The sequence below is a fragment of the Protopterus annectens genome, chromosome 1.part0 (assembly GCF_019279795.1).
Source record: "Protopterus annectens isolate FY-2018-M chromosome 1.part0, PAN1.0, whole genome shotgun sequence".
Taxonomy (NCBI): Eukaryota; Metazoa; Chordata; order Ceratodontiformes; family Protopteridae; genus Protopterus; species Protopterus annectens.
Window position 1 is genome coordinate 543,713,897 of NC_056725.1, and position 26,723 is coordinate 543,740,619.

The 26,723-nt window shown below is 41.9% G+C and overlaps 1 protein-coding gene across 1 annotated transcript in view; it reads left to right on the forward strand.

Moving 5' to 3' along the window:
* USP34 (ubiquitin specific peptidase 34) overlaps positions 1 to 26,723 on the forward strand; it is a gene marked incomplete in the record, with an annotated part of 5,849,982 nt that overhangs the window by 3,563,542 nt on the left and 2,259,717 nt on the right. The window contains 1 exon segment of the mRNA XM_044061224.1: positions 5,527 to 5,651. Within this exon segment, the coding sequence (XP_043917159.1) occupies positions 5,527 to 5,651 (125 nt within the window).

Consider the following 26,723-nt stretch of genomic DNA (forward strand, 5'->3'; position numbering starts at 1 on the left):
ATTGTGGATGATGTGTTCTCTGAATCCAGCTTATCTCCTGATTCTTTGCCCCCTGCACCAGCCAAGCCAGATAGGTATTACAGAGTCCCTGACTCTCACAAGTTTCTTTATAAAAACCCTTCTGCTGACCCAGAAACCATTTCCCAGGGTCCCAAAGGGGTTAAGGCTTCCATTGCAAAAAATCCAGTCCCCTCTGACAGAGATTCTAGAGCATTGGATAGATGGCGGAAGAAAGTTTACACTTCTGCAACTTTAGCAGTAAGGGCTTTAACTTGCCAGTTTCACATGCTTAAGTACCAACAGTATTTAATGGCTCAGTTAAAACAGAAAATGCTTGCAAGCTCAGAAGCTCCTGACTATAAAGAAATGCAGGATTTATTGCATGCAGTTGAACAGGTGGGAAAACATACTCTGCAATGTGGTTTTGATTCTTTAGAGGCCTCTTGTAGAGCCGCAGTTACAGGTTCTGTGATTCGAAGACATGCTTGGTTAAAAGAACAGAGTTTACCTGATCATGTTAAGGCAAAATTATTGGATGCTCCTTTACAGCATGATACTTTGTTTGGTGTTAAGGCAGAAGAGGTGTTAAAGAAAATGGAGGATAAAGCTAAATCTATGCAAACAGTCAAAGATTTCTTACAGGTACAGCCATCTCGATTTAGCAGAAATTGGCCTACAAAGAATTGGTCCTTTCCAGTGTCAGACAGGCCACAGAGAGACAGATACAGACGTCCAAGATGCAGATCCTCAACCCCAAGGCTCTAACAGACAATGACAGTGGGGTACCTCAACACCAAAAGGAGGTGAGGACAAGTCTCAGCCTTACAGGAAACGGTCCCAATGACTTCCCCCTTCGTATGCCAAGCACTCCCCTTTTGGCAGCTCCCTTAGGGGGAAAACTAGCACTTTTTTCTCAAAATTGGCAAACAATCACCCAAGACAAATGGGTTCTGAATATTGTGTCTCAAGGTTACAGGTTCCACTTTCACACTTTACCAAGGCTAAAAGGAATGCCAAACCTGCCACAAAATTAATGGGCAGGGGCTCAAAAACAAATTTCAGCATTCATGGACATGAGAGCTATTCAAAAAGTACCACAGCAGGAACAAGGACAAGGATTTTACTCAAGACTCTTCCTGGTCCCCAGAAAGGTTAAAGCCTGGAGACCCATACTAGACCTTTCAACTCTAAATACTTACAGGGATGTTCCGAAGTTAAAGATATTGACACTACAGCAGCTTCTTCCCATGCTGGCAAAGAAGGCTTGGCTTGTTACTTTGGACCTCAAAGAGGCATACCTGCATGTCCCTATCAAACAAGATTGCAGAAGATACCTCAGATTCAAAGCTGGTACAATGTACTACTAATTCTCTGCACTGCCCTTTGGCTTATCTACTGCGCCCAGGGTCTTTACAAAGTGCCTGGCACCAGTAATTGCATTTTGCAGACAAAAAGGAATTCAAATACATCCATACCTGGACGACTGCCTCATTCAGGCAGAGAGAAAGGACATTCTTCTAAAGCATCTGGCGTTTGTAAAAAGGTTGCTAATTTCTCTAGGGTACATAGTAAACGAAAAGAAGTCAAAACTAGTGCCCTCACAACAGATAATATTCCTGGGTGCCAGCTTAAATACAACGGCCCAAATGGCTTATTTCACGCCAGACAAACAAGGACAACTGACACAATATTTTCAATTACTGGCAAAAAAGTCCCATCTCCCTGCAAGAAAAATTCTGCAGGCCCTGGGATTCATGGCATCCTGCATACTACTAATTACATATGCCAGACTGTATATGAGGAAATTACAATGGTACCTAAAAAGTGTTTGGACTCAACACTCTCACAGTTTAGAAGCAGTAATACCAATAATTCCCTGCCTACAACTGGAGTTTCGATGGTGGGCACAGGCATGTCACCTCAGCAAGGGTCAGCCTTTCACCTTACCCACAGCCAGGCAGACTCTTAACAACAGATGCTTCGGATTACGCCTGGGGAGCACACATGGCAGGAAAATGTATTCAAGGCAAGTGGACCACAGACCAAATGCATCTTCACATCAATCAAAAAGAGATGTTGGCTGTTCAAAATGCCCTAACAGCTTTCAAGGACATTCTGCATCCAGGACAATTATTATTAAAGACGGACAACACCACAGCAATGTGGTACTTAAACAAGCAAGGGGGTACTCATTCTTATCCTCTATGCAGGCAAGCCATGACCTTGTGGAACACAGCTCTAACTTATCAAGTTCATCTGCAAGCACAATTCCTGCCAGGAAAGAAAAATACTCTGGCAGACGATCTAAGCAGAAATATCATGGACCCTCATGAATGGAAATTGAATCCACAAATCTTCAGCATGGTAACGCAAAAATGGGGATGCCCAGACATAGATCTTTTTGCCTCCCCAATGAATTGCCAACTACAAAAATTCCGCACAAGGACTTACCACACACAAGCATGGAAAGTGGATGCTCTTTCGTTCAGCTGGAAAAGCCTAAAAGTTTATGCCTTCCCACCACTGCCTCTCCTTTCAAAGGTACTCCTAAAAGCTAGACAAGAAAAACCACAGATGATCCTGATTGCTCCAGACTGGCCACGCCAGCACTGTTACCCAGTCTTAAAGAACTTTGCTCAAGGTCCACCATGGATTTTGCCTCAAATTTCACACCTTCTGACTCAACAAAACAATCAGATCCTGCACGGTCAGCTCAAAACCCTAAACCTGGCTGCATGGCAGATTCATTAGTCAAACAGGCAACACCTCTCTCTAAAGCTGTTATGGATGTCATTTTGGAGGCCAGGAGGCCTAGCACCAGGAAATCTTACTCAGAAAAATGGAAGAGATTCTGTGCCTGGAACCAGGCTCAAAGCCTTGACCCTCTTGTCCCAAACATTCCTCAGATTTTACAATACTTAACTGAGATGCTGGATAAAGGCCTGTCCTTCTCATCAATTAAGATCCACGCCTCTGCCATTTCAGCACATTACAACACAGATCCTCCTTTATTCTCTCATCCCTTGCTAAAGCAGTACCTCAGAGGGGCTAAAAACATAAGACCGCCCCGGAGAGTACCAACACCAACTTGGGACCTCAATTTTGTTTTGGAAAAACTGACCTTGCCACTTTTTGAGCCAGCCAATACAGCCGATCAAAAATTTTTATCATGGAAAACAGCTCTGCTCCTGGCAGTAACTTCAGCATGAAGAGTCTCAGAGCTACAGGCATTAATGGCAGTGGAACCTTTTATAATTTTTCATCAGGACAGGGTTTCTTTAAGGACAAACCCTACCTTTATGCCAAAGCTGGTATCTAGTGTGGCTCTTAACCAAACCATCCATTTGCCAACTTTTTCTCCAAACCCCCAGAATAAAGGGGAGAAACTTCTGCACTCTTTGGACATACACAGGCAGCTACGCTTCTACTTGGACAAAGCAAAAGCTTTCAGGAAAACTGAGCAACTGTTTGTAGCATATGCTGCAGGATCACAGGGCAAGGCTATCTCAAAGCAGACTATTTCCAAATGGATAGGACACTGTATTCGTTACTGCTACACACAGCATGGAAAATCAGTCCCTAATAACATTAAGCCACATTCTACCAGAGCAACAGCCACTTCAACAGCCTTTCTCAGAGGAGTACCAACCAAGGAAATTTTGGAGGCTGCAACTCTGAGTTCAGTGCACACCTTTACCAAGCATTACCACTTGCCTCTTTACTCTAAATCCAGAGCAGGATTTGCCACTGCAGTTCTGCAGGGCCTCAGAGCCAATCCTAGCTCTTTATAGACCAGCCACCCAACCTAAGCTTTGGGATTCTACCCAAGTGTAATGACTGCAGCAGTGTAACACGATGAACATAGTAGTTTTGTACCTACCATATATGTAGATGTTGGAGTGTTCTCACTGCTGCAGTCCAGGTTACCCTCCCTCCATCCCCTCTGTCTTAGCTGGACTTATCTATACCCTTCTATCCTATACAACCTTTGTGGTGTATTTGCTTGTAACTGAAGGTATTGTTTTTATTTTTTATATATGTTTTATTAGCAATATGTATTGCCTACCTACTTGGGGGCACCCGACATCTGGGGCAAGAAAAACTGAAGAAAGTGGCGTCGGATGCATCTTACATACCCCTGGTGCACTGACGTCAGGGAAGAAGTGGCAGCAACCGATGCCGGACCAAGACTTTGGAACTCTGGCCGACTGCGGGACCGCCTGACGGCAGAATAACCCAAGTGTAATGACTGCAGCAGTGTGAACACTCGAACATCTACATTTATGGTAGGTACAAAACTGTACTTTATGTACTTACCAAACTACTGGATTTATCTGAGCTCTGTCTTTACACTGGAACCACCCTCTGTTCACTGTCCCCATCCAAACTGTCACATTCAAGGGACCTGTAGGAAATCTGTATATCTGTTTTTTTTTCTGTGAAAGTTCTGAGAGTAATGCTGTATTATTTGTATTTAGTCTTTTACTTGATCTGGAATTCTGTGCTTCAAGCAGGGTCATTTAGGACAGGGGAGGAGCTTGAGCTTGTGAGGTGTATTGTTTGTGTGCACTGAGGTCCCAAGGCAAACAGTCCAGTCAGTCCAGTGTTTGGATAGAGACTGGATACATCTTACGTTCTGGTAAGTGCATAACTGAGTTTTTAACTAAGCAACTGTCCTGTCTTATACAGAACAGTAAGAGCTATATTTTCTGACACAGAGATAGCTGAGCTGTTACTTGCAGAAATGTTGTGGCATTGAACAAAGGCAGCATTTAGTTTCCTGACTTATAAACAGTAACGTGTTACATCTGTTGGAACACATTTTTTAGTACCTTTTTTTTTTTTTTTTTTTTTTTTAATACAAACTAGCGTCCAGAGTCTGTGAGACTTTTTGTAAGCATGTCATTTTAAATATACTGCTATTGATAAGTAAGCCTCAAGTTGAAAAGGTCACTGCACGATCTACAGTAACTTTTTAAAAAATAAGCCACCCGGTGGTGTAAACCTTGGCACGAGATGATTGTCAGTGTTAAAGTGACACCCCGACCCCAATGTGGAAAAATGTGATGAAGGAGTAGAGGATGGATGGATGGATGGATGGATACTGCTGTCATACATTTCACGTTTTAAATGCACAACTAAGATCAGTCGGTGTAGGATTATTAGAACATGCTCATTATTAAATCAAATAGTAGGCTAGCTAGTATAATCTGTCGCTGATCAGTGCAGATTCATGCTCTTATGTTCCTGCCACTCATTTTACTTTTTCGTGCCCTACCATGAGGGAGTTGAAGTGATGAAATAGGACAGAATGCACATGCTGTGTATATATGTCACAGTGCCTAGTTCTGGAGAAAAAGTTTAAAAGATACAGCTAATAAATTGTAAACATTGGATGCATTTTTGAAACTGAGGTAGATAGCATCACTGATGTTAAGTTGATGTTAAAATTTGCTGATCTTTTACTGACTGGATGAAATATTGTTGTCCATTTTGATGCTTACAGTGGGTACTTTCTGTTTTCAGTTATTCATTATTCAATGTGGTTGTTTGTAAGCTGGGCTCACTGCTGTTCGCTTGTGAAGTCCAATCTGGCAGATAATGAAAATCTGCAGGACTGGCTAAGGAACCTCACTCTTCTAATTCCTGAGGTAAGAAACATGGCAAATGTATGTGTGGTGTAATAGTGATAAGTTTGAAAATTGTATTTTTATATCATTTAAAGAGAAAGGTCATATTTCATAACTATTTGATTTTGCTAGTTGAAAATTGTATCATACGTATTTTATGTGCACATTTTAGTTGTGGCCGAAGGAAATACAGTAGATTCAAAAATAATTCTTGTTTAGTTTGTATTGTGACTTGAGAAGAAACAAGTTAAGTGTGCAGGAGAAGGCTGCCCAGTACACGTGGACCATGCTTTTTCAGAGTCTGCATTGTTTTGTAGATCACAGTTTACCCAGTTCACTCAGGCTATTAAGTAATGTCAGAGAAGTAAAATTAAGTATAAACCAATTTCTTTCGCTGTTTGACATGTTTCTTTCAGTTGGTGTATAGAGGTTTACAGCTTTTCAAATTGCATTAGACTGGATACAAAAAGTAACTCGTATGCAAGGTGTAAAGTCTGCTGACGTTAATTAAATGATGTTTGTGAATCCAGTTACGTGATCAGATTTTGTGGTATTGGAATAAGATTCTGATATATAGAAAGATGAGAAACTATGTGATCAAAGTTTTTATGTGGGTTTAGCACTGAGGAGCATGAGTAGTGATACCTACAATTTTTCCTGACTGGTTTTGCTGATGATTGGACTTTTCAAGACAGTTGTATGATAACTGATTTGTAGATGTGTTGTGAATGGCTGTATATGTATATTTGTAGCAGAGTACACTGGAGTTAACATGTTAATTGGATTCAGGATTTCTGATAGTGTAAGGTAGTGAATGTGGACTTAATCATATAGCTTGATTAGTTATTCACCCATGAAATAATTATTTCACTTTGGTTCTATTTATTGATATTTGAGAAGATTGCTTCATTAGAAAGAATTTTGATAAAGCTCTGTGGACAGTTTCATAATACCATTTATTTCTGTGATTACTTTCGCTCATCTAATTCTTTTGTAGGCTTATGGAATTTAACATTGACTTTTAAAGATGTATGTGTGTGTAGATATATATAGAGCGAGAGAGAGAGACAAGGAAAACTTGTTAATGTTATCAACAGTATATTTAATCCTAGTTATGAAGTACTTACATTTAATACTTAGTTGCAAAATTCCGTACCAGACTTTTAAATACTGTTGTAAGTTATTTAAGATGTACAACAGAAATATTCAAAATAAGCTTCATATTGGCTTGATTCGCAACAATTTCATATTGTGTTAAACATCTTCTTTATAAACTATCAGGACTGCATTCAGATATTTAATTTTTTTATACTCTCTCTAGCAAGACGTTGTCCCGTTCAATTCTCAGCTAGAGAGCGTCTTCTGTGTGGAGGCATGCGTGAATGGGCGTACCTTCGTTGAAGGTTGTGCGTCAGGGCCGGCAACTCGGCACGTAAAAATCCACTACCAAACATTAGCGGACCGGAGTTCCGCTGTGGCGACCCCTAACCAGGATAAGCCGAAAGACACAACATACTCTCTCTAGTTCCCAACCTTTTTGTGTACTGGGGTATCCTATTGATGTTCGTATCACATCAAGCCCTTCTTATTACTTTTTACTAGGTGGTGGTGCCTTTCCTTGTAGAGCAGCTATGGTAGCCACTTATTTACATATTTCTGGTAGGGTTTACCCTTGTTGCTTTTTTCTTTCTCTGCTGATATTTTTGTATACATATATATTCTGTAATATCAAATGTGTTCCTGAATCTAGGTGAATCCTGGGCTTCTACTTTTAAGCAGTATTTTTTTGCTGCTATCAAAAACAGTGTTAGGAAATCTTTAATATGTTTAGATGTTCCTGCCTCATTATCTTGACTTTTAAAAGATTAATAATTAATTTAACTTTTTATAGAGCAATTCATCTAAAGTAGTCCTTGATATTCTTTTGTAGAAGTCTGATTTATTGCAGTTTTTTATTGCAGTCACAAAAAGACTTGTTCACATCATTCAGTTTGCACCCTTATATTCCTCCATAATGTATTGCTTTCGTCTAGTATAATTTTCTCAGTTTACTGGGGTGGTGTAAAAAAGCCTGGATTAAGACTTCCTGGGAAAAATTTGAAATGTCCTGAAGTTTATTCCATGTCATGGGACTACACACATTTGTTCCCATACCGCCCGAGGCAATAATTCCTTTAAGTTTCCATTCTTACTTGACTGTAATTGAGATGACTTTATTTTCTTGGTATGCTTATGTACCCCACAGACCATTTTTTCTCTTTTTTTTCACATTTGCTGTGCAGTACCCAGATTCTGCCAAGAATTCTGCCAATTTACGGCAACCTAAGGCCTTTGTCCTGTCTAGAATTTGAAACTTTAAAGGCATCTCTCCTACTAAGTTTCTATTTGCTTATTTAAAGAAAGTTTTTTTAATTTCCTTTTAGCTAACTAGAAGTTGCTTCCATAACCTTTTTTTTTTCTTCCAAACACCTTTATTGAATTATCATATGTGACATAGGCAAATTTGCATTCATAAAAAAGTAATCAAAGTAAATTAACATGACAAACATTATACTTTACATGTATTACTATATTATAGCCTAAGCAGTGTTGCACAAAGTATTCAATTCCTGCCTTTTTTTACACAAGAAACATCTTTATTAAACCACCACTTACTGCATAGACAATCATACATTTATATAAATAAAAACAAACCACTCCAACACAGTCCAAGTTCCAAGCATTTTACATCACAAACCATGCTGACACACTCCCGATTGCAAACATGCATCACTTATGATCTACTCAATCTTTCTCACACATTACATAGCTCACTTAAGTCCTACTGCCTTTTAGGCCTCATTCCTCCCTTGTATGTATTGTTCCCACAATTCCTATTTTTTTCCAATGTAGTTTGCTCCTACCCTTTTTCTAAAGGTCTCAGTTCCAGTTGTTTTATCTGTTACTGTATTCCCTATTTTCAGTGTAGTTGGTTTAGATTTTGATTTCTATTTTCTAGTAATTGCTTTTTTGGCCGCCACCATTATTAGATGCAGCAAGGCCTTACCATGTCTAGGCAATTCCGATTTTGTATCATAGCTCAGAAAAATAATCTCCCTTGTCAGACCAGTCTGCCCACCCAGCATCTCCAACGGTGCATCCCACAAGGAATTGTTGGAAGTCCCCAACTCACTGCACTCCCACAAAATATGTTTCCAGTTGCCTCTTTCTTCCCATTCACACCACCAACATTTACTGTCTGCGTGAGGAAAAATTCTCTGGAGTCTACTTGGGGTATAAAAATATCTATGTAATCATTTCCAGGCAAAAATCCTAAATCTTCTAGATTTTGTTGAATATTTGGGAGACAAACATATATCCTCCCATTGTTTGTTTGTGAATTGCTTATCCATTCTCTCTTCTCAATCTTTTCTAACCTCCTGTGACTGATTCTTGCAGTTATCATTCAATATTTTATATGCTTTACTAATTATTCCTTTTTTAATGGCAGCTTCTGTTTTAGATTCTATAAAAAAAATTCTACCAGTGTTGGTCTTTCATTTGACCCCCACCTAATTTCTTTCTTTTTGCATATACTCTGATATCAATCCCTGATAGGGAAGGCAGTCTTTAACCTGCAGGCCAAATGCATTCTTGGTGTCTTCCCATTCTATCATCTTTCCCTCTCTAGTTATTTGCTCCCAATACCTTGGTTGCTTTGCCAGTTTTGTCCAGTAAATTCCAGCCCCCTCTTGCCTGTTATCTGTATCCCTAATTGCAGTCATCCCTATCAGCAGAATCTCCTTTCTCCATTCCTGTGTTGGTTTAGTTCTTAGAATACTCTGCTGTTTTATGGATATAATATTCTGAGTGAGTATTGTTATTCTCCTTAAAGGCCTGCATCCAAAATCCCACTCTCTTCTTGTTTCTTGTGCCCCCCCCCCCGTGCTTTTCCAGATACAGTGGAACCTGTCTCTAGGAGACTGAATAAATGTATTAGTTCCCCAGAAGACAAAACTTTTTTGACAAAAGGGGTCCCTGTAGATGCTATGGTGGTGGCGGCAGCCACCAAAAAGGAGTTGTCTGAGACTTCCACGTCTGTCCATCCTCTGAACAAAGATTCGCGTACGATGGACAGATAGGAAAGCGCATGTTCTCTTCAACAACCTTTACACTCCGGTCCCGGAATTATCTTACCCATTTCACAAGGCTACAGAGAGATCTCCTAAAGGAGCTAAGGGACACACTCCGGAGTTCAGTAGCTGCGGAGGTTGCAGATAAGATGTCCTCCCAACTCTCCACCCTTAATTCAGTAGTGAACTCATCCATGAGGCTTGTTTCTTATGCAGCCAATGGATCGAGTAGATCAGCGGGTTCAGGAATCGCCATTAGGAGACATTCCTGGATGCACTTGTGTAATTTTGCGGAACCCTTCAGGTCATCCTTTATTAACACCCCTTTCAATAGCTTGTCCCTTTTCTGACCTAAAGTCAAAGAAACACTAACCAGGTGTGAACAGGAAGGCAAGACTCTTTCTGCCGTCTGAGTCTGTTTTTCCACATCTTCTAGACCCTATCCTAAGGGTCAAAAGGAAGGGAAAGTGGTTTCGAAAATCCCAGTGTGTCTTTCTGGTCACATGTGGTGAACCTCCCTCCAGAGGCAGAGGAGGTAATAATGGAAGGCGCTGGCCACGCAGCAGAGGGGGTCCGCAAAACCAGGCCAACAGAGAATCTTTCTTGAGTAAGCCCTTTCAGCGCTCCTGAATGGAGGGGCCCGTCTGTCATCCTCAGGAGGCAGTTGGGGGTTGCTTATCTTTGTACTCAGGCACCTAGCTAAAAATAGCAAAAGACAAGTGGGTACAAAGCATCATATCCAGAGGTTACTGTATACCCATATAAATACCTATATACCCATACCAGCCTCACTAATGAGAAGGATTCCGGATGTACCACCCAGTCACAGAAACAAGCAACCGTAGAAATTCAGAAGTTGCTAGAAAAAGAGTCATCTAACTGGTCCTCACAGACCAAATAGGATCCGGAACTTCCTCAAGGTTCTTTTTAGATGTTCTTCGTGTTTCACTGTTGCAGTCATTACATTTGGGTAATCCTGCTAGCAGGTTGCCCTCAGTCGGCCTGAATTCCAAAGTCCTGGGTCCTGCATCAGCTGCTGTCGCCCCTTCCCTGTTGTCAGGTCGTCAGGAGCATAAAAGATGCGGCCGACACCATTTTCTTTAGTCTTTTTTGCCGCGTGGCTTCCGAAGCAGAAGCAGTTTGCAAGTGCCGGTCGGCCGACTCTTGAGATTTTCGTGTTCGAGTTTCAGATCCGAAGTCTTCAATAAAGCTAAGTATCCCGTTGGGGAAACTTTTTTCTTGCTCCAGACCGATGTCAGAAAAAGTAAATAATTGTATTTCTTGTGGAAAGCAAATACCTCATAAGGACTTTCATTCTTACTGTATTCCTTGCCTAGGCCCTGATCACAACGTTGCTGGTTTTCGGTTTTGCGCTAGATTTAACCAACGCACTATTAAGCGTTGGAATGATTTTGCTTTGAACTATTTTGGATGCAGGTTTAATTATCCAGAAATGTTGTCGGATAGCCATCCGACTACCGGAGGTCACAAAAAACGCAAAGAAAAGGAGAGAGATAGACAACCGAGGCCCAAAACAGATTACGAAGCTTTTCCTAAGCCAGTCGCCGGTCCTCAGTGAGGTGCTTTCGCAACCTCTGACGCCCGCTACTTTAGAGTCGCAGGCCGCTACCGACTCCCATGTGGAGTCGGCCATGCCGCTGGAAACCCAAGGTGTTGGAGCCTCGGATACTATTCCTTCAGATGGGTCCAGAGCCACTGAGCAGGCACCGGCTACTGAGGGTGTGTTCAGACCTAAACATCTTTACATTAAACCAACCTCAGCTTCAAAGGCAAAGACTAAAGCACCTTCTAAAGCAAAGAAACAAACTCAAGAGCCACGTGGACAGGCCTCTATGCCCAAAAAGCAGATGCTCAAAATGGCCGAAGACTTAATTACCTTGATCAGGGGTTGCCATCCCCCTCCTGATAAGAGGCCTAGGCAAGAGACTATGAATCTTCTGATCAGGTTTCTGTTTCTTCAGATTCCTCTTCTGATCAGGAATATTCTCTTCCCCCCCTATGAGGATTCTGATGCTGAAGAATCCATACCTTCAACTTCTCCTCCAGAAGACTATTCTTTTCGGGAAACCTTGCATACCATGAGGGAGCATTTCCACTGGGAGAGCCAAGATTTTTCAGAATCCAAAAAGAGGCTCAGGGATTTCCTTTTACTTTCACAGCACAGGCCACTAGCCGTTCCACCTGTGTTAGCTATTGTAGATGATGTGTTTTCGGAGTCTAGTCTCACCCCTGACTTCATACCTCCAGCTCCTGTTAAGCATGACAGATATTACAGGGTTCCTGACTCTCATAAATTCCTTTTTAAAAACCCTGCTGCAGACCCAGACACTATTTCACAGGGTCCCAAAGGAGTTAAGGCTTCCACTGCAAAAACCCTACCCCCTCTGACCGAGATTCTAGGGCACTGGATAGATGGGGAAAAAAGGTTTACACATCTGCAACCTTGGCTATAGGGGCCTTAAACTGTCAGTTTCATATGCTCAAATATCAGCAACATGTCATGGCAATGCTTAAACAGAAAATGTTACTAAACACTGAATGTGCAGAAAACAAGGAAATGCAGGATTTATTGCATGCAGCTGAACAAGTTGGAAAGCATACTTTGCAATGTGGTTTTGATTCTTTGGAGGCCTCCTGCAGGGCCGCAGTTACGGGTTCTGTAATTAGGAGGCATGCTTGGTTAAAGGAACAAAATCTGCCTGATCATGTCAAAGTTAAATTATTAGATGCACCTTTACAGCATGATACTTTGTTTGGTGTTAAGGCAGAGGAGGTGTTAAAGAAAATGGAGGACAAAGCTAAATCTATGCAAACTGTCAAAGATTTTTTACAAGTCCAGACACGTAGGTTTAGAAGACACTGGCCTACAAAGAATTGGTCCTTTCCTGTGTCAGACAGACCTCAAAGGGGCAGATCCAGACACCCTAGAGGCATATCCCAGGTGCAAGGTTCCTACAGGTCAAAGCAGTGGAGTGCTTCTACCTCCAAAGTTGGAGAAGACAAATCTCAGCCATACAGGAAACAGTCCCAATGACTTCCCCCTGCCTGCACCAAGCACTTATCTCCTGGCAGCACCCTTAAGGGGAAAATTAGCATTTTTTTCTCAAAATTGGCACCTTATAACCCAGGACAAGTGGGTTCTAAATATCATGTCACAGGGGTACGAGTTCCATTTCCATACCCTGCCAAAGGCAAACGGCTGGCCAAATCTGCCAAAAAATCAGTGGGCAGAGGCACAAATACAAGTATCATCCCTCATGGACATGGGGGCCATTTAACAAGTACCAGAGCAAGAGCAAGGACAAGGATTTTACTCAAGACTGTTCTTGTTACCCAGAAAGGACAAGACCTGGAGACCAGTACTGGACCTATCTATTCTGAACACATTCCTGGATATACCAAAATTCAAGATGATGACTTTGCAGCAGCTTCTGCCCATGCTGGGCAAGAACGCTTGGCTGGTGACTCTAGACCTAAAAGAGGCATACCTGCATGTCCCAATTAGACAAATATGCAGACGATACCTCAGATTCAAGGCTGGCTCAATACATTACCAATTCTCTGCACTGCCCTTTGGCTTATCTACTGCGCCCAGGGTCTTTACAAAGTGCCTGGCACCAGTAATTGCGTTCTGCAGACAAAGAGGAATACAGATATATCCTTACTTGGACGACTGTCTAATTCAAGCAGAGAACAAGGACTTTCTTCTACAACATCTGGCGTTTGTGAAAAGACTTCTAACATGCCTAGGGTACACAGTCAACGAAAAGAAATCAAAACTAGTACCCTCTCAAGAGAAGAGAAAATATTCCTGGGTGCAAGCTTAAATACAACTGCCCAGATGGCTTATCTCACACCAGACAAACAAAGGCAACTGACTACCTATTTCAAAATGTTGGCAACAAAGGCCCAGTTGTCTGCAAGAAAAATTCTGCAGGCTTTGGGCTTCATGGCATCCTGCATACTACTAATTCCATATAAAAGACTGCATATGAGGAAACTTCAGTGGTACCTAAAAAGTGTTTGGACTCAACATTGCCACAGTCTGGAAACAATGAATACTCTCATTCTCTGCCTGCAACAGGAGTTTCGATGGTGGGCAAAGGCTTGTCACCAAAACAAGGGACAGCCATTCACATTACCCCCAGCCAGGCAGACACTAACAACGAATGCATCAGATTATGCCTGGGGGGGCCCACATGGCAGGAAGATGCATTCAGGGCACATGGTCCTCAACCCAAATGCATCTACATATCAATCAAAAAGAGATGCTAGCTGTTCAGAATGCCCTGACAGCCTTCAAGGACCTACTTCATCCGGGACAACTACTGATAAAGACAGACAACACCACGGTCATGTGGTATATAAACAAGCAGGGGGGGGCACACATTCTTACTCCCTTTGCAGACTAGCCATGACTTTGTGGGATACAGCATTAACTTACCAAGTACATCTGCAGGCACAATTCCTGCCAGGAAGGAAAAATACTCTGGCAGATGAACTAAGCAGAAACCTCATGGATCCCCACGAGTGGCAGCTGGATCCACAAGTCTTCACCATGATAACAAGGAAATGGGGATGCCCGGACATAGATCTATTTGCTTCCCCTCACAACTACCAACTAAAAAGATTCTGCACAAAGACTTATCACAGACAAGCATGGAGAGTGGACGCCCTATCTTTCAGCTGGAAAAACCTATCAGTATATGCCTTTCCCCCACTGCCTCTCCTCCCCAAGGTACTCCTAAAGGTCAGACAGGAAAAGCCAAAAATTATACTGATTGCCCCAGACTGGCTCCGCCGGTACTGGTTTCCAATCCTAAAAAACTTGTCTCATTGCCCAGCTTGGACCTTGCCTCAAATACCTCATCTACTGTCCCAGCAAAACAATCAGATCCTGCACAGCCAACTCAGGACTTTAAACCTGGCAGCATGGCGGATAATGTAGTCATACAAAACACACCTCTCAGTAAAGCTGTGATGGATGTCATTTTGGAGGCCAGAAGGCCTAGTACTAGAAAATCTTATGCTGGAAAATGGAAGAGATTCTGTGCTTGGAACAAGGCACAAGGAACTGATACAGCTGTGCCAAATATTCCTCAGATTTTGCAATACTTAACTGAGATGCTGGACAAAGGTTTATCTTTTTCATCTATTAAAATTCATGCCTCTGCAAGTTCGGCTCATTATAATACAGCGCCATCAATCTTTTCTCATCCCTTATTAAAACAGTACCTCAGAGGAGCCAAAAATTTAAGGCCTCCAAGGAGATCACCAATGCCTGCATGGGACCTCAACTATGTCTTGGACAAACTCACCCTGCCTCCTTTTGAGCCAGCTGCTACTGTTGCTATAAAGCTTTTATCTTGGAAAACAGCTCTGCTCCTAGCAATAACTTCTGCAAGACGAGTTTCAGAGCTTCAGGCACTCATTGCTGTGGAACCTTTTATCATTTTTTATCCAGACAGGGTCTCACTGAGGACAAACCCAACATTTATGCCTAAGGTGGTGTCCAGTGTGGCTCTTAACCAAACTATTAATCTGCCAACATTTTATCCAAATCCACAGAACAACGGGGAGAGAATTCTGCATTCTTTGAACGTACACAGACAGCTTAGATTCTACTTGGACAGAACCAAAGTTTTCAGAAACAGCAATTACTAGTGGCATATGCTGCAGGATCACAAGGAAAGGCTATCTCAAAGCAGACTATTTCAAAGTGGATAGGCCACTGCATTTGTTTCTGCTACTTGCACCATGGCAAGCCAGTGCCTAAGGGCATTAGGCCACATTCAACCAGAGCTGCAGCCACTTCAGCAGCCTTTCTCAGGAGAGTACCAACCAAGGACATTTTAGAGGCTGCTACTTGGAGTTCAGTGCACACCTTTACAAAGCACTATCATCGGCCACTCTACTCTAAATCCAGGGTAGGCTTTGCCACTGCAGTTCTGCAGGGCCTCATAGCTGCTCCTAATGCTGTTTAGCTCCAGCCTCCCATCCATAGCTTTGGGACTTTACCCAAATGCAATGACTGCAACAGTGAAACACGAAGAGCATAGTACAGTTGTGTACACTTACCATAAATGTAGATGTTAGAGTGTATTCACTGTTGCAGTCCAGGTTACCCACCCCCATCCCCCTTTCTTCTGATGGAACCTATCTTTCCTTCTCTGATTTATACAACCTATGTGGTGTATTTGCTTGTAGATGAAGGTAAAGTTTATATTGGGGCATGTATTTATATGTATATAAATTTTGACTACCCTTTTAGGGGGCACCTGACATCTGGGGCAAGAAAAACTAAAGAAAATGGCATCGGCAGCATCTTTTATACCCCTGATGACCTGACATCAGGGAAGGGGCGACAGCAACCGACGCAGGACCCATGACTTTGGAATTCAGGCCGACTGAGGGCAACCTGCCAGCAGGATTTACCCAAATGTTATGACTGCAACAGTGAATACACTCGAACATCTACATTTATGGTAAGTGTACACAACTGTACTTTCCAAAGAAAACAGAAGATTGGAGACCCATTTTGGATCTCAGCAGACTGAACAAATCTGTAAGAAAGACAAAGTTCTGAATGGTTACACTGCAGTGGATACTCCCGTTTCTGAGAAAAGACAATTGGATGTGCTCTGTAGACCTCCAGGATGCGTACTACCATATAAAAATGGACAAGACCATCCAGGACTCATCTGCGCTTTCTGCTGGGAGCCAGTCACTACCAAATCCCAGTTCTGCCCTTTGGTCTCAGTACAGCCCCCAGAGTGTTCAAATGTAATGCAGTGGTGACGGCTCACCTGAGGCATTTAGGATTCCGGGTGTGTGCATATCTAGACGACTGGCTGCTAACCACCACCACCAGGCATCTACTTACACAAGTGAGAGACACCACTTTGAATCTCTGTGCTCGTTTATGGATTACAGTAAACAATGAAAAATCTGCCTTATTCCCATTACAACATATCGTTTTTATAGGTGCATAATTAGATACTTCTACAATGATGGTAAAACTTCCACCAGAAAGGATATACACCCTTCGAGCACAAATTCTGGACCTCTATTTAAAAACAAAGACTCAAGCAAAGGCAATTCTCAAAGCGTTGGGCACAATGGCGGCAGCTATCAGTGTAATTCCCCTAGCTTGGATGCACATGAAGATCTTACAATGGCTCTTATTTATGCAAAATTAGGCACCAGAGACCAGCAGTTCCAACACAGAAGTAATTTAATGTTCAAACACAGCAAAAGGAACACACATCCGCAAATAACATAAACGCTGATAAAAACACTTCCCCTTACATTTTCATCGTATAGAACTTCATCAGATGGTTTAATTTCATCTGATTAAGTTCTATAAGACGAAAACGTAAGGGGAAGTGTTTTTATCAGCGTTTGTTATTTGTGGATGTGTGTTCCTTTTGCTGTGTTTGAACATTAAATTACTTGCGTGTTGGAACTGCTGGTCGCCGGTGCCTAATTTTGGATTACTAGTTACGTTTTGGGCACTTTCACCACATCTTTGCTGTTTAGTGGCTCCTATTTGCCCAATGGTCCATGCAGGAACTTTCAATGTCGCATCAGATAATGCTAACAGAATCTTGCAAGAAAAGACCTACGTTGGTGGCTACATTCAGATCAAGTGACCTTAGGTTGACCCTTAATTCTCCCATCTCCACTAGCCACAGTGATCACGGGTGTCTCCCAAATAGGGTGGGGTGGCATTATCTGGGAAGGACAGCTCAAGACACATGGCAGGGATCATGAGACTCATTTGCATATCAATTTCCTAGAGATGAGAGCGGTGCTTCTGGCATTGCAGGCATTCCAAGACTTTCTTCCACTAGGAGCAATTGCAGTCCTGACAGACAACATGTCAGTTGTTTGGTGTAAAAACAAACAAGGAGGAACCAAATCTTAACCCTTTTCTTGAGAGTCCCTGAGAGTATGGCAGTGGGCTACTTCCTCCTAACGATTTCTGATAGCAACGCATATCATGGGGAAATCCAACATGATAACAGACAAACTCAGCAGAGCAATTCTGATGCCTCACAAGTGGTCCCTGAAACAAGAAGTAGTGGAAATGATCTTCTGAAAATGGGGCCAGCCTTCCTGCAATCTATTTGCCACGTCCATGAATGCAAAATGCAGCAGCTACTTTGCCCTAATCCCCCGAGGGATGCAGTTGTAGACTATTGGACCCTTGGTGTCCTCTACACTTCCCCCTCCTTTTTCATTGACTCCTAAAGTTCTTCAGAAAGCCAGTACTTTGGGAAGGACCTTAATTTGAATAGCCCCTTACTGGCCTCGTCAAATTTGGTTACTCTTCCTACGCCTTCATCTTCAGGAAGAGCCTTGGATTCTGGTCCCAGTACCAGATCTTCTAACCCATTCATTGGGGGCTCTTCACCCTTTTCTTCAGACACACAAGTTGACAGCTTGGCTGCTCCAATTCCAACTGTAGCCAGGCTACACAACCTCTCATCTTCAGCACAACATATCCTGATTTCTTTTCACAAGTCATCTGCGAGAAGATTTTACCTCAACAAATGGGCATTAGAGAATCATATTGATCCTTATTCAGCCCCTATTTCTTCCATCCTGGAGTTTTTGATGAAGCTTTTTAATTAGGGAGCGGCTGCAGCTACTCTTCAGGTACAATTAGCAACCATCTCAAATTTTCATTTTGGTAATGAAAGACCAAATATCTCCCACAGACTTTCAAAGGCTTTTCTAAGATGCACTAATCTTTTGAGACCACCTATTAAATCCTCACTGGCCACCATGGAGTCTGAATTTTTTATTATCCCAAATAATTCTTCCCCCTTTTGAACCTGCATCATAATGTGACTTAAAGTTCTTGATGTGGAAGACTATTTTCCTAGTGGCTTTCACCTCAGCACGGAGAGTTTCGGAGTTACAAGCATTATCTATCAAATCCCCATATATGTTGTTCCACAATGACAGTGTCTCACTTCGGACAAACCCGTCCTTTTTACCGAAAGTTTGTTCAGAATTCTACTTGAATCAGTCCATTGACTTGCCAGTTTTTTTCCCCAAATATTGCAATAAGGCAGAATATAGGTTACACCAACTTATAGGCAGTTACTCTTCTATCTGCACAGAACAGAAGACCTCAGACAGTCGGATCGACTATTTATTTCTTTTTCAGACTGCAAAAAGGTGCACCTGTAGCAAAGACTACTGTGTCCAGGTGGTGGTTTGAATGCATTTCATTCACTTATTAATCAGTAACTAAACAGCTGCCAGATAGTGTTAAAGCTCATTCTACTAGGGCTGTCTCCACATCATCTGCATTTCGTGCAAATTTGCCAATAGATAAAATTTGTGGGGCAGCCAAGGGGACGAGGCCTCATACGTTTATCACTCATTACAAAGTAGGTTTGGCCTCCAGGGACAGGGCCTCCTTTGGGTCAACTGTAAGAATATACTCCCGTGAGCCACCCAGTTAAGATGGTGCTAGGGACGCTGTCCCATCAGTACAGAATGAAGGGAAGATAAGACAACTTCACATAAAGAAGTTATGTACCTACCATAACGTTCCATGCGAGTTGTCCATCTCGCCTTCATTCTTACGTTTATCCCCCCCTCCAACCCCCAGCCTTGGCTTCTAGACTATCCAGAGGTTACTGATTGGTATCTTTTGGGCTTTGACCATCTTATGGCTCTATTATTAATAGGGTGTGACATGTGAACATTAGTATATTAGCAAACAAGATCTGAGGAAGGCACCAGTGCATCATGGGATAGGGAGTGAGCCATCAGCTGGTTGAAGACCTCGAGCTATAGTAAACGGCCGAGTTGGAACTGAGGATCAGTTCTGAACCCATCAGTACAGAATGAAGGCGAAGTGGACAACTCACATGGAATGTTATGGTAGGTACATAACTTCTTTTTTGGACTACATTTGTTCCTTCACAGGCACCGTTACAGTTAGTCACACGCCCCCCAATTTTCTAACCCCTTTTGTTTTGTTTTGTACCACTCAGTGTACGTGTGCAGGCCACTCATTTCTGCTCCTGTTTCAGACACCACGCTGAAATCTCTATAGAGACTGCCTCAACAGTGGGCACATTCCCAATGTGTCATCTGTCTTGGTGGGCTGTCCAGCACTTCACTTTGCTCCACTTTTGAGTTTTTAACCAGGCGACACATGAACAATGACAGGGATAAACTGGGTACTTTATCATGCCTAGCTGCAGCCTGGTGTCCTTCCCTACTGTTCTGAATCTCTGTCTCTCTCTCTGCAAGAGGTTGCTCAGACAGATCAAGGCATTGGTGAAACAGCTGTTATCAATTTTTGCTTCTAAGGCTTTAACATCAAAAGTATTGCCAACCACATCAAAGACCATCCTTTCAACCAGTTTATTTTTGGTCAGTACCAGTGTGATAGAAGTTCAAGTCTCAGCGTTGCTGGGACAGCAGGAAACAATTTCATTAATAGACCCCCATCCTTGACAACAGCAGGGGCTGCCAGTGAAAGTAGCAACATCCCTGGGTTGGGCCCAAACACAGCCAGAAGTTGATTACAAGAAAAATTGTCTTGGGCTGTATGGGAAGTAAAGGAGGAAATAAGGGTGTCTTGCTGTCCCATTCTCAGAGATAAAGTGCTAAGAGCTTTACACTGCCACCACACCTCATCTTTTTTCATTAGTGAGCTCCTCGTTGGTGTTTGTGATCAGGTTGCCAGATCTGAGGCCCTTGCCACTGGTGACTACACAGCAGTCAGCATCACACTTTGTTCTGAAGAATATCAGGCTGATAACAGTATTGATAACCCCAGCCCCATGTTTCAGCATCAAAAACACCACCACAAGTGTCAGTACAGATGTAGTGTGTAGCATATCTTTCTTAGGGCTTTTTTCCTGGCAGTTGACTCTTCCACTTTTCCAATATTAATGAAAAACTAAACACCAACTAATAAAAAACTAAGCTTTAGGAACACAATAAGAGCCGGCAGAAAATAAAAAACACAAACTATTTATTAGTAAGCGCTTTCGATGTGGACAATGCCTCACCTTCCTCAGACAAAAGGTAAAAATCAATTAACGTCCTTTAAATAGACAAATGTTTAAGTCGATGTATTGTAAGTGACAATGTCATGGTTTAAGTCATATTTAGTGTAACAGGTTTTTTGAGTGAGACGCCTAAACATCTGAAAAAACGACTTGCTTTTTACAAGTAAAGTCACTCGCCTTTTAATAAATCATGTCAGGTACAATAATTGAATGATTCACTTTTAATTTGTCTATTTAAAGGATGTTAATTGATTTTTACCTTTTGTCTGAGGAAGGTGAGGTATTGTCCACACCGAAAGCACTTACTAATAAACAGTTTGTGTTTTTTATTTTCTGCCGGCTCTTATTGTGTTCCCAACGCTTACTTTTCCAATATTGGTTGCTATCTCTTTCCTGCATTGTCAGAAGCAATCTTTGCTTTTCCAGCATCCATTTCATCAGTGCTGACAGCCCATTATTTTCCACAGTATTCTTTGTTGAAGGCAGGTCTTGCAGATCTGACATCTGTTCAGCAAGTATTGATACATTACATTTAGATGACAGTTCAGCAAAAGCAGCTAGTTCGGGTACTGAAGTAGCAATTTGGTACAATGCCTGTTGATCACATGGAGTTGAGCTACTGCATACTACATGCATCAATGAAGGGACTTATTCTGTGGGCAAAGAAGCCACCAAAAGACAGTCTTTGTCATTTGATTTGTAGCCCTCCCAAGGTCACATCCTAAGGCCCTGTACAAAACAGAGCACATAGACTTGCCTATGGAATCACCCATCACTAACCTAGACAAGGAATAGGTCTTGCACCTCACCCCCATGACATAAGCTTTGGATAGTTTCTCTATGTAATTCAAAAAAAGTGGATAGCTCACAGTCCCTTTTCCCCAAAGGACGCTACTAGAAGCATGTAGATTTTTCTTCAGACTCCCTAGGATGGTCCCACACTTGGTGGACATCCCAAATGACCCCATCAAGATGGTGTACGACAATCCAGACCCAGTAGCCCTTGGGAAAAGGATGTCAGACAGGATATATTATCTCCTTAGGGACTGGTCATTGTGATCAGAGATTCCCAGGATATACCTCTTTTTTTGTCAACAGCAGCAGCCCTGAAGTGGATGACTCCTTCCCAGATCCCTGTCTTCCATCCACCATGTAGGAATTTCAGACTAACATATTTGTTTGTGAAGCTATTTTGAGCATTCACCACCTTATTCTTATGCATATTGAGCTGCATAATCCACTTGGTGCAACTCCAAAGAAGAATTAATGACAAGATGCTGCAGGTGGCTGATGTGTTGCCAGATGGTCTGTAAAAGGGCATCATCATGTCACAAGTGAACATGGCCATCCTTACAAACCACGTGGTCCATCCTGTTTGTAACATGGCTGAGGGTTCAACCAAAACTGCATTTGCAGATATTACACCATTACAGTGTGTGTGGCTGAGGCTGACCGGACATGTAGAAGATGCTAAGACAGTAGTTGCACTTTTTGAGGAGCAGGGCAAAGTCTAGATAGCAGAGGATGTTGAGTTCCAACCTGCAAGACCACCTCAACAACAGTAACATACATCATAGAGGTAAAGACATCTGTTACTAAGAGCTCTTGGATAGTTCATCATTAGTTAGCTGTGCTCCTGAAGACTTCATTGACTCCACCTCTCCTCTGGAGTGTCTGAGAAGATTTTGCTGCCATTTTGAAGAGTGGTTTAAACTCACTTGGGGCAAGTGAGTTGGGGAATAGTATCAAGAGGTTGCAAAAATCCCCTTCATCAAGTTCTGTCTATAACCCAAGACCCTACCTGATTCTCCAACCCATCAAAAGAAACAAACTGTCCTATGACCCAAAACACCGAGGTTTGACTATAGCCGGTTTGACATTGGATGGAAGAAGGCAGTGTCATCTCATTGGTTTACTATGACGTGCGTAAATGGTAGTAAGTCGAACAGCCGATGAACAAAATCATGGTTACCAAGGGACAGGAATCTGAACCAAAAGTGGCGAATCACGTTTAGTCGAGTTGCATGGTGCACTCGACCTTTTGGCAATTGATGTGCCGAGGCTGTGGAGGGAGGTTGTGCTTCAATGAGGAACAGGGAAGTAGCCAATTTCCTCACTGTAGTATCATCTCAGTGTTGGTTTATTTAATATGGAGGGGGTGTGGTGTAGCCCCCCTGCTAAATACTAGAGGTAAGCTGAGTAACATGGGTGGAAGGCAGGAATGTCGAAAATGTCGAATACACATTTTCGTGTTTCTTATTTTCGACATTCCGGTCTTCTGCTGCTTCGAAATTCAACATTTTATTTCGATGTTGCAATTGTTTAACCCAACCCCTTTTGAATGTACCATAGTAAACCATCTCATCCATCCTGAGGGATGGTTTCAGCATGACCTGCTGCATTAGTGACCCAAACAAGAGTGTTGAAGGAAGGCTAGTAGGAGCTGTTATGCTGGCATTGCTCACAGTGCATTTTAGACAAAGAAAGATGTCTTAGGTGCTTGCAAGAGGCATATGAGAGACCCTCTAGATAATGCATAAATTATAGTTTATAGGCACCAGTCTCCATGATCAGGAAGAGAGGAACCTCTAACAGAACAGAAGACTTTTCTTACTGCTGATTGACGTATCTGAAAGGGAGTGAGTAGGCTGATAAGGTCTCATCCCCAGCCGGGGAACAATTGGGTCACAGGACTCTTAATACTGGCTGGTAAATTAATGGGCTGGATCTCACCCTTTAGTGGAGCAAATGGGTTGATAGGGGGCTGGCTCAGGTTGGGGGAAATAAACCGTTTTTAATTTGGTGCAAAATAAAAGGCAATCTATCTTTAACCTTCTCACAGAAGCCCTCAAGGCAAAGCAGAAAAGTTTTATACCTTTGTTGGAATTCATAAACCTAAACCTATTTGTAATAAGATACTTTGCAAAAGATCTCAATGCAAACAATCCTGCTACGTCTGTCAAAAAGAGACTGGATGTGCTATCTTGGTCTCAGAGATGCTTATCTCCATATAAAGATCACCAGGAAATCCAGAGGGTGCTAGTACTTTGGGGCAGAAGATAACTGTCAGTTCAGAGAACTGCTTTTCAGTTTCACTACAACCAAATGCATGCCAATAGTTGCAGTCAACTAGAATTTACTAGGGATCATCTTCCCGTAACTAGATGACTTGCTCTTTGCTGTAACTTTCTCAGAGAAAGTGGTAAGCCATGTAATCCTTTTGATTAGACTGCTCAGTCATCTGGATGTCGTAAAAAAAGCACCTCAGATGCCAAAGCCAGCAAAACCTTCCTCACAGAGGAGGTAATGTCGTTCATGCACATTTCCTTGCAGCGACTTCTGTGGGCCAAGAGTGGTACTGCAGACGTCATCCTCAGCTTTTTGGGGTATGTGGCAGTTATGTTTTTATGGTGCTCCTTGCCCATTTGCACATGATGCCCTTGCAGGGGGATGCTCAGGCTGCAGTAGGGACTGCATGGGGTAGTTAATGTTGTGGATAATCACCACTGCACTCTACATGTACAGGGGTGGCTCCACACCCCAGCCTCTGCATTGGCAAACCATTTCAGACTTCTCTTCTGTCTACCAGTCTCATAACAAATGTGCCTGGGTTGGGGAAGCATTTCCACTTAAAGAGCCCAGGGTTCCTGGTCCTGTTGTAAATCACATATCCATGTCAACGTTTTAGTTCAATATTGTCTCACAAATGTTTCCTGTTGGAAGTAACCATTCCAGGAGACTCAATCATACTAGCACTTAAGCTGGGTAGTAGCATTCTCCTTCCCCTCAATTGGTAGCTAAGACCAGGCAACACCAAAACAGTACTCCAGCTGTGGGAAAATTCAGTGATAGACCTGTTTGCATCCTTGTCAAATACAAACTGCCAGAATTTCTTTTCAGTAGTTTAGTGACAAGGTGAGAGATGTTTGTTCGAGACTGCCATGGGGCTTTCTGTATTCTTACCCACCATTTATTCTTTAATTCAGATGGACAAGATTTTTTTTCAAACACCTTTATTGAATTACCACTTGCGATGTATTCAAATTTATAGTCATATAAAAGTAATCAAACTATATTAACATAAACGTTATACTTCACATATATTACTATATATCATATAATCTAAGCTGTATAACATTATTCAATTTCTGCCTTTTTTAAAAAAGAAACATTTCATTAAAACATCACTTACTATTTAAGCAATCATACATTTATATAAATGAAAACAAGCCACACTGACGCAGTACTAGTCGTACACATTCTACATCTCAAACCATACTGACCCACTCCTATTTGCAAACATTATACATCACTTATAATCTACCCACTCTTTCTCACTCAAACTTTACATAGCTTATTTAAGTCCTGCTGCCTTTTAGGCTTCATTCCTCCCTTATATGCATTGTTCCCACAATTCCCATTTTTTCCTTTGTAGTTTGCTCCTACCCCTTTCTAAAGATCTCAATTCCAGTTGTGTTATCTCTGTTATTGTATTCACTACTTCCAGTATAGTTGATTTTGATTTCCATTTTCTAGTAAATGTTTTTTTGGCAGCCGCCATTATTAGACACAGCAAGGCCTTAACATGTGTAGGCAATTCTGATTCTGTATCATAGCTCAGAAAAATTATCTCCCTCGTCAGATCAATCTGCTCACCCAGCTTCTCCGACAGTGCATCACACAGGGAATACTTAAAGTCCTCCAACTCACCACACTCCCAGAAAATATACCCCCCAGTTTACCTCTTTCTTCCCCCTTCACACGTCCAACATTTACTGTTTACCTGAGGAAAAATTCTCTGCTTTGGGTATAAAAATATCTATGTAAATATTTTCAGGCAAAAATCCTAAATCTTCTAGATTTTGGTGCATATTTGGGAGACATACATATATCCTCTCATTGTTTTTTGTGAATTGCTTATCCAGTCTCTCTTCTCAATCCTTTGTAACCTCCTCTGATTGATTCTTAATAGTTATCACACAATATTTTATATGCTCTACTAATTATTCTTTTTTTAATGGCAGCTTGTGTTCTAGATTCTATTAAAAACTCTACCAGTACTGATCTTTCATTTTGGACCCCCCCCCCCCATTTCTTTCTCTTTGCTTATACTCTGATATCAGTTCCTGGTAGGGAAGGGAATCTCTAACCTGCAGTCCAAATAAATTCTTGGCGTCTTCCAATTCTATCATCTTTCCCTGTCTAGTTATTTGCTTCCAATGCCTTGTTTCCTTTGCCAGTTTTCTCCAATAAATTCCAGTTCCATCTTGCCCATTGTCTGTATCCCTAATTGCAGTTATCCCTATCGTCTGAATCTGCTTTCTCCATTCCCGTGTTGGTTTAGTTCTTAGAATACTTTCTGCTACTTTATGGATGTAATATTCTGTACGATTATCGTTATTTGCCTTAAAGGCCTGCATCCAAAATCCCAGTCTCTCCTTGATTCTTGAGTTTCCTTTGTGCTTCATCATCATCCCTTTCAACTTTGAATTATAGTTTTCTGCTTGTGCTATCCATAGGAGTCTTAACTGTGTAGCTCTGAAATACCCTTCAAATTTGGGTAATCCCAATCCGCCCTTTTCTACTGGAAGAATCAGTTTTTCCCACTTGACTCTTGCTGTCTTTCCCTCCCAGATAGTCCTTCAGCTCTTTATTAATTGCTACCCACAACTTATTGTATCTTACTGTCCATATCCATATAACAAAGCTTCCATTTTATCAGGTTTTGTATTATCTTTTGTTTAGTCTCTTCCCACATATCCTTAGCTGCCACACTAGAATCATTTTGAAGCCATGCTCCTAAATATTTCATTTTATCATGTCCCCTTAATTATGAGTATTCCTGAACCAGTTCATGTGTAGGTACATAATTTACTACTATTGCCTTTGTTTTAGCTTCATTAATTTTGTATCCC